This window comes from Cariama cristata, unplaced genomic scaffold (assembly GCF_000690535.1).
Source record: "Cariama cristata isolate BGI_N322 unplaced genomic scaffold, ASM69053v1 scaffold4675, whole genome shotgun sequence".
In the NCBI taxonomy this organism is placed as follows: domain Eukaryota; kingdom Metazoa; phylum Chordata; class Aves; order Cariamiformes; family Cariamidae; genus Cariama; species Cariama cristata.
Window position 1 is genome coordinate 6,417 of NW_009619103.1, and position 8,936 is coordinate 15,352.

At 40.7% G+C, this 8,936-nt stretch overlaps 1 protein-coding gene across 1 annotated transcript in view; it reads left to right on the forward strand.

Moving 5' to 3' along the window:
• The first annotated feature begins 215 nt into the window (after positions 1-215).
• Positions 216-8,936, forward strand: part of TGM3 (transglutaminase 3) — a 13,718-nt gene continuing 4,997 nt past the window's right edge. Inside the window, exons 1-9 of the mRNA XM_009701100.1 lie at positions 216-301; positions 2,051-2,218; positions 2,522-2,764; positions 3,308-3,426; positions 3,920-4,048; positions 5,489-5,666; positions 6,386-6,521; positions 7,415-7,518; positions 7,998-8,243. Coding sequence (XP_009699402.1) covers positions 292-301; positions 2,051-2,218; positions 2,522-2,764; positions 3,308-3,426; positions 3,920-4,048; positions 5,489-5,666; positions 6,386-6,521; positions 7,415-7,518; positions 7,998-8,243 — 1,333 coding nt within the window. The 5' untranslated portion in view covers positions 216-291. The remainder of the gene's footprint in view (positions 302-2,050; positions 2,219-2,521; positions 2,765-3,307; positions 3,427-3,919; positions 4,049-5,488; positions 5,667-6,385; positions 6,522-7,414; positions 7,519-7,997; positions 8,244-8,936) is intronic.

Here is an 8,936-nt window from a genome sequence, read left to right on the forward strand (position 1 = left end):
GTCCAAGCTTCAGATGTTAGGTTGCAAGGAAATGAGATCAGGATGTGGGGACTGAGAAAGTGAAAAATGAATGAAAAATTAATCCTCAAGCCCCATTGGTCAGATAAAGGCTGGGGAGCAAAGAAAATTGTTCAAGCTCCACCCTCACAGGAAATATTGCAAACAGGCAACTTTACACCTAGACTCTTAAAGAAGTGAAAGGCACCAGCCATTCCTTGATGCAACAGAAGTAGAGGAGGCCATTCAGAGGAAAGCTCCAGAAGCTGCTTATACAGGACGTATTGATCAGATATGGGCCAAGGTGAGCAAAGAGGAAGTCCCTTCTGTGATGCTCTGCTTGTTACTTTCTTACATCCATACCTCATATTCAGTTCTGTAATGGACATTGAAAGATCACAACTTCTCTAACGAGTTTTGATCCAAGAAAAAAAAAAAAGGAAGAGAAAATTCTTCCATCAAGAATTAGGAGAAGGATTTTCACGGGAATTGCATTTTTTTCACTTATTGTGCACATGCGAAAAGCAATCTTATCAGAATGAGATTTGGGAGAACAGGAATATTGTCTGATGTAAAAATATTGTATTTTGCAAATAGGAAGGAAGGGAAAGGCTGCAGCTATTTGAAGTTGTCAGACAAGTGCAAATGAGAGACTGACAAATTTGACATAAGAGAAAGAAGCAAAGCAGAACTTGAAGAGGGTATCATTGCAAAGGCTGAGGGAGGCTACAATGAGCAGAAAAGGTTGAAACCGGCAGTTAAGGCAGAAAGGATACAAAAATTTCAGGGATTTTTTTTTTTGGTGGTTGGTTTGTTGCAGTGGGTGGTTTTTTGCTTACATGCTAATATTTATACATATGCAAATTGACCAGTTTAATAATTATTATAAATGGCTTTTCCTATCTTGCCAGATAACTCCTGCCTTTCTAAAGACACATCTCCCCCACCCCTCAGTTTGTTCTACAATAGATGTACTTCATTGCTAATTTTTTGAAGATGTCTTTTTTTTTAAAGTAGGTACATTCCTGAAAAATCAAAGTATGTGCTGCTCGCCTCGATACTGTAAAAAAATCGCATTTCCCCCCCCATTTGAACTGTGACTATATTGCTAAGACTACTAATGTAGTTACTTCAAGGCTTGCCTAAACTGCATAAACTTAAGAACATGCTGTAAATAAAAATATCTTTTAAAAGCGCACAGTGCCCTGAGGAAAAAAAACCACACCTCTTTTTCTTCTGTGCTTCATTTAAACCATTGAGCTATCTTCTACTAGAGAACCCTCCATAGTCTCTGATGATGTCAGAGTCAAACCAGTCTCAGATGCTTATTCTTTGGCCTCTGATTGAAGCCATAGTTCACATGCAAGAGCCTTCTGCAACATACTATTTCACATACATTATTTTAGTAGTGTTCTCTCTCCAATTCTGCCATCTCTCCCACTCCAAATGGCAGCCCAGTGTCCATCAACATTTTGCTGTTAGGTGCTTCCGACAGATAGCATTTGTCAGTTATATCAGAGGGACATGACACATAAATGGGGCTAGAGACCACATGTCATGGTTTACAATGCAGAAGTGTTTCTCAGTTCAGTCAGGTTTCTTTATTTCTTATTCAGAGGCAGCAAGGCTGTGCCTCTGTTAGTATAACACCATGTCTTGGAATGGATGACACCTTGAAAGAATAAGCTAAGTTCAGCCAGATTCTTTATCCAAGTAACTAACAAGTATTGAATTCTCTCAGGGTTCTCTCCTCTTAGATGCCTTTCTGATTCTTCTTTAGTACCAGATATACTAATCCTTCTATATGTAATCAGGCAGATAATCTCTAACAGTCTATGCAAGGCACAGTCTCTCTCCCTCTCTCTCCCCTCACCTCCCAAATAAATTACTTCTGGTTTTGGTGGAAACCTCACATGGGTACTAGTTACTTGGAGAAAGTAACATGCAATTCTTGACAGTGTGTCTGTGCTTCTTCCTCCTTATAAACTGTGACTGTCCTCCTTCCTCCTTGGATGTACCCTCAAGTTTTATTGCTCTTCTTACTTTTTCATAGCTGCAATGCAGCCAAGTACCAACTGGCACCTGAAAGAAAATGCAAGAGATCACCATACAAATAAATTTTCTAGCAAAGAATTGATTGTGAGGAGAGGACAGGCTTTCATTGTCACCTTCAATGGAACAGAACAGCCTGAGCAAAACTTAACGTTCATCGCAGAAACAGGTATGACTCCCAACTTCTTTTACAGAGAGTGATGCTGCCTCGTCACATTCTTTTGGCCTGATAGACACTATAGGGCAGCAAGATAATACTTCTGAGCCAGCATGATGGTTCACATAGCCATGGAACTGTTTGAGCGTTTGTTCTATTACTCCCATCTCAGCTAGCAGTGATAGCTTCCTTCAGTTTCCAACATATGGCACAAATTCATCTGAGGGGAGGGTTACATCCCTGCTGAGTTTGTTGATGACTAAATCTCTGTTTCAGCAAGCTGGGGAAAAAATTGTTGTTTATTTTCCTTAAAAGGTCCAAAACCCTCAAAGCTGGCTAAAACCCAGGCCACATTTGGTATCTCCAGCACAGCGAGCAAGGAGACCTGGAGTGCAGTTCTACAGTCTACCAGTTCCAACTCTGTAAGCATCTCCATTTCCAGCCCACCTAATGCTGTCATTGGACGTTACAAGCTGAGTGTTCAGAGTACTTCAAGTGGCAGCTCCTCTCCAGCAAGCCTTGGCACTTTTGTTTTGCTCTTTAACCCTTGGTCTTCAGGTATGAACACGGTGAATTTCCCTGAAAGAACTAAGTTGCTTGCAGCTTCATTAATATTTGCAGTTTTTCAATTTGATCTATAGTTCTTTAATACGGGGGCTGAATATTCACCACATAATGTATCAGTGAGAAAACGAAAGGGTTTAACAGTTTCTTAGGACCTTCTGGTACATAAAATCAGCTCTGATTCATGTATTTACTAGAGAGCTCCTTACCCTAAAATATTAAGTTCTGCTTTTGCCAGAGCTTCCCTACTTCTGCACAAGTTTAGAAGAGTGTGTTTGGTCTCTATAGAACCAAGAAAATATCTACCAGCTGCCACCTTCTCCTAGATCTGACAGTGTCATTCCTCTGTCTTCACTCAGACACTCCCCCCCCCCAACTCTTTTCCCTAATTATAGGAAATCCTGAGTTTCACGATCTGTTTATAACAGCAAGAACAGCAAAGGGTGGATATCTGCAAGCGTTCTTATTGACGGAGACCAAGGTTTCTGAGGTTTTGTTTTATTTTGCTTTGTATATACCTCTGTTTTGGCTTTTCAGGTGATGATGTGTTCATGCCTAACAAGGCTGAGTGTGAGGAATATGTGCTAGAAGAGTTTGGCATCATTTTTGCAGGCAACAAAAATCATATCAACAGCTTTGGATGGAACTTTGGCCAGGTAAATGCAGCACAAGAAACACCAGTGTTTCGTGCTCTGGTTTTCACATGAACTGGGTGAACAGGGATTGTTTGCCTTTTCCAGTTCATCACATACACCTCTGAGGAGCCAGAGTCTGGTATTGAAATCAGAACTCATGCCAAGCCCTGTTATACTGATTAATATGAGGATTTGTAATTGACTAGTCAATGATAGGACTCAGAGGTGCAGCTAGCAGAAACCTTGATGTCTGCTGGGTAGTAAAGTACTGTAGCAATGCTGAGAGGCAAAGTCCCTGCCTTAACTCCACAGATTCCAAGTTTTGAAAAGCTCTTTGAGTTTTAATATTCAGAGTTTGTTGAGGCCGCGTTTTTATATGGTAATTCCTGGCTGAGCTGCAGCACGTCATTCAGTGATTAAAAAAACACATTAAACACTTACATGGCTCTACTTCTCCTGATTTTTAGTAGAGTAATCTGTGTTTCCAAAACACTAACTTATTGCTCTAACATAGTTTCAAGGAGATATTCTCAATATTTGCCTTTCCATGCTGGATCGAAGCTTAAACTATCGTCAGGATCCTGCCACAGATGTATCTCACCGAAATGACCCCAAATATCTGGGCCGCGTTCTCAGTGCAATGGTAAGCGACATGTTCAAAAAGTCCAAATTACTAACTGAATTGTTCTTTTAAAGTAATTAGTGAAAGTAAGTATGAACACACTTATAAAATTTTAGGCCACTGTTTGTGTGCACCAGAAATGTGGGCCAGAGAAACACCTAGGTGGTCATCCGATCTGAGCCTGCTAGGTTTATCTGTTGTATTTCTGATACTCATCACTTTGATATTCAGTAGTCAAACCGGAAGGGTAAGACACAGGGTGGTATGTTGAGGGATCAGTCCCTTGGAGGTCTTTAGTCCAACCTCCCATTTGAAGTGGAACTACGGTGGTACTATATCAGCTCAGCCATGGATTTGTCAGGCTGCCTTGAAAATCTCCAATGATGGAGGTTTCATGGCCTCTCTGGGTCACCAGTTCAGAGCTGCACCACCCTCTTAGTGAGGAATTTTTCTCTTATGTCAAATATGATTTTCCCAAGCTACAACTTTCTGCTGTTGCCTGTTATATAAGCTGCCAGAACAGAGAAATTTGGACTCTGACAACTTAAGTGTGTTCCATTCAAGTAGTTGTAAGCTGCTATTACATTCCCCTTATCCCTTTCTTAATCAGACTGAACTAGCCCAGTGCTCTCAGTTTCTTGTAGATTGTGTGTTCCAGGGCCCCTGACCATCTTGGTAGCCCTCCCTCTTGGGCCCTCTTCAGTGTGTCAACATCCCCTTGGAACTGAGGGACCCGAAACTGGATTCCTGGCACAGCTTCACTAGGGATAATTAAAGGAGGTTAACAGCTTCCCTCAATCGCCTGGTCACACTTTTCCCAGTGTAGAGTAGCATGGGCTTTCCCTTTATGATGCGAGAGAACTGTTGGCTCAAATTCAATCTGGCGTTTGCTTTAACTCCTAGGCCCCCTTCAGATGGGCTGCCACTTAGTCAGCTGCTTCCCACCCTGTACCAAGGCATGGGGCTATTCTACCCCAGGTTCTGAAATCTACACCTTTTCTTCCTTGAGGTTTCTATTGACACAGTACCCAAGATTTTCAAGGTGACTGTGCCCCATTTGTTGTGTCAGCCACTTCCCCTAATTTAACGTGAATTTGCTGAAGGCTCACTACATCATGATCCAGGCACGTTCTAAAAGCTTAGCTGCAGGATACATTTTAATGATGCCATTCAGTCATAGAGTGGTAAAGTTGCCACCTCATGTCGGGAAAGTTCACTGAAAACTAGTGTTTGCCTTACCTGGTGCTACTGTACTTGGGTGGGAGAAACAGTGATTTCCATTTCTTGAGAGGACACATATTTCATTTTCCTAAAAACATAAGGCTTCTTCCTGAAGGCCAGCTGCCTGAAGCACTGATTTTTGTCCACTAAAATGTCATTCAAGGCTTTTCTCCTTCTGCTACTACATCCGTTGTAGACTCTTAATTTATCTCATCGTAAATTTAGTGAATATTTTTACAGGTCAATGCCAATGATGACCAAGGAGTGCTGCTAGGAAACTGGAGTGGAAATTATGAGGGTGGGAAAAGTCCAAGCAGCTGGACTGGAAGTGGTGAAATCCTGCAAAACTGGAAGAAATCAGGATTCAAACCTGTTAGATATGGACAGTGTTGGGTTTTTGCAGCAGTATTGACTACAGGTATGTTTTATGCCATGCAAATAGAATCATAGAATCATAGAATTGTTATGGTTGGAAGAGACCTCAAAGATCATCAAATCCAACCTTCTACCCAACACCACCATGCCCACTAAACCATGTCTCGAAACACCACGTCTAAATGTTTTTTGAACACCTGCAGGGATGGTGAGTCCATCACCTCCCTGGGGAGCCTGTTCCAATGCTCAATGACTCTAACAGCGAAGAACTTCTTCCTAATATCCAACCTGAAACTCCCCTGGCACAACTTGAGGCCATTTCCTCTTGTCCTATCACTAGTTACTGGGGAGAAGAGACCAACCTCCACCTCGCTACAACCTCCTTTCAGGTGGTTGTAGAGGGTGATAAGGTCTCCCTTCAGCCTCCTCTTCTCCAGACTAAACAACCCCAGTCCCCTCAGCCGCTTCTCATAAGACTTGTTCTCCAGGCCCTTCAGCAGCTTCGTTGCTCTTCTTTGGACATGCTCTAGCAGCTCAATGTCCTTCTTGTAATGAGAGGCCCAAAACTGAACACAGTATTCAAGGTGCAGCCTCACGAGCGCTGAGTACAAAGGGACATAACGGACACTGCACAGATTCTGTTAAAAGAAGCACTAATACTACTTCCTACATGAAAGTCTTTCAAGACATTAGTATGTTATATGAAACTTCATATTCCAGAAATGCTGCTTTCTGAGTATGTTTTTCTAATTCGCTCTTTAGTGCTTAGATGTCTGGGGATTCCCACTCGTACAATTACAAACTTCAGCTCTGCCCACGATGCAGATAGAAATCTGCGTGTAGATGAGTTTTACGATGCTTCTGGAAATCATTTGGACAGGACTGCTGACAGCATATGGTAAGGCATTACAATAGCAGGACCTATCGATGCCTATAGAGTTTTCAGGTGCAGAGTACAGATCGTAATGAAAAATGCTTTGTTACCTTCTTAAAAATTGCCTTAAAAACAACTGCACACACCAAGGATCAATAAAAAAATACTATAAAATAATACTACAAAACTTGGTGTTTTCAGGCTTTCTCCGTTAGAGAATTGCGACATGAGTTACAACAGCTAATTGAAGCCAGGGCAGGCAAAGTTACAGTTATGATGCCACAGATGACTGAAAATTTGTGATATTACACTCGAAATATCAAACAGTGGGACTTGACTTAGTTTGGAACTATTCTTCAAAACCAGTTCACATTAAACTATAAAAGTTCAACAGAACCTGCTTCCCTGCCTTTTTTTTTTATTTTCACTGCAAAAGATATCACTAAAAAAAATGTAATTATTGCCACTATTAAGCATCACATGCAATTCAAAGAAGCTTGTATTCAGCAAAGAACAGGTGCGGTTCCTCACATTTTGCCTCATTTACTCCCCTGCTTGTTCTGGACCCATTCTAAATATAAGTGATTATATAACTGTAGCATTGTGCTATAAGGAAAACAGCTAAAAATAAGGAAGTGCATATGCTCAGACTTTTGGAGAAAAACAGGCTCAAGACATTTTGTATAATTTTACAAATTTGCTTTCTGCCATTGAACATTTTTGTCTGTTCCACAATGCAGTTTTCAGCTCCTATATAGTTAATATAGTCAGGATCACAGTGGAAGTGGTCAGTCTCAGATAAGAACCTATGCAAATTAAGGCATTTAATACATTTAACTAAGCTGGCTGATTTATGGATGAGAACAGGAATTCAGAAACACATATTAGTACCTTACTTTGTTCATTCTTGCATGTAGGAATTTCCATGTATGGAATGAAAGTTGGTTTTCCCGCAGTGACTTGGGCCCTTCATACAGTGGATGGCAAGTTCTGGATGCAACTCCCCAAGAAGAAAGTGGAGGTACACAGATTTTATTTCAGGAATAATGATGAAGAATTATAAAGTCAGTTGCTTTCAGAGAGAAGAAAAAAAAAAAAAGTGAAACCATTATAAAAGTAATTTCTTATCCTGCTTAGAAATAAAATGGCAGAAAAGAATACTTTCTCTATCGCATTAGAAAAGCCTCAGATCATCTGTGGATGGCAAGAAACAAACTAGACTTGTAGGAGCAGTCTTTTGAAGCAATTCCTATATTTCCAATGTAGGTATCCAGAGCTATTTAAAATCAAAGGACAATATAAAATAAATCAAGTGTACCTTCAGAATAAACACAAGATACATTGATGATTGGTCTGGTATGAGGGTCTATGAGGATGAAAGGGCTAGAATGGGACAACAGTACTGGGTAATTCAGGAGTCATTGATAAATACCTGTCTAGTAATCTGCTTACTGTCAAAGAGTTGATTAGGTCTAAATTATGTTTTTCTTGATGACATAGGAATTTATCAGTGTGGTCCTGCCTCACGGAATGCCATCAAAGAAGGAGATGTAGATCTGGACTACGACTGCCCATTTGTATTTGCAGAAGTGAATGCAGACTGTATGTACTGGAATTATGACCCCGCAACTGGAAAAAAAACTTTAATATTCTCTAAGTCTACCACAATTGGACAATTCATCAGCACAAAGGCAGTTGGTAGAGATGATCGTGTAGATGTCACCAATGATTATAAATATGAAGAAGGTACATAAAAACACTATTTCTTCCAGTTACATAGCTGCTTCATTCCCAAATGTATATAAACTTTAGGCTGGGAGTCTCTTAGGGGGCAATTTTGGGCATTTTGGCATTAGGAGCAAAATTTATACTCAGTTTATTCAACTCTAACAGAAATGGGAAGAGAAGGTAAAGAGTAAAAAATACTGCCTTGCCCTTTCTGACATAGAGCTGCTTTGTGGGACCGAAATAAAGCAAGTTCAAATATCTCTGAGTAAAGCATTCACTGTTCTGCCTGCCTATTACTAACGTGTGCTGACTGCCTCTGCTTTGTGAGAATTAGTCTACAGCCCAGTTATTTGACAGCAGGATGAAAGGCCTGTTACAGAAACCTAAGCTAAATCAGTACTTAGGCCCAGGAAAAGCAACTCTTTCAAAGGGTAAAACAGCATGTAAACTTGTCAGACCTTTGGGTTTGATAGTGCAGAAAAAATTTAAAATCATTAAGTGAATTTGCAAGTGCAAAGAATGAACACTGCTATTGGAAATACGTATCAGAAGGGTGAAAAGCAGGATAAAGCAGAGCCCAAAGAAGTAGCTTCTATTGCACACTGGCTCTGGCTGGGAGCCAGAACTTTCTTCATAGCTGCCCCATTAAAAGCATTGATAATGCACCAATGTTTAGGCTATCGCTGAGCAGTACTCGCAGAGTGTCAAGGC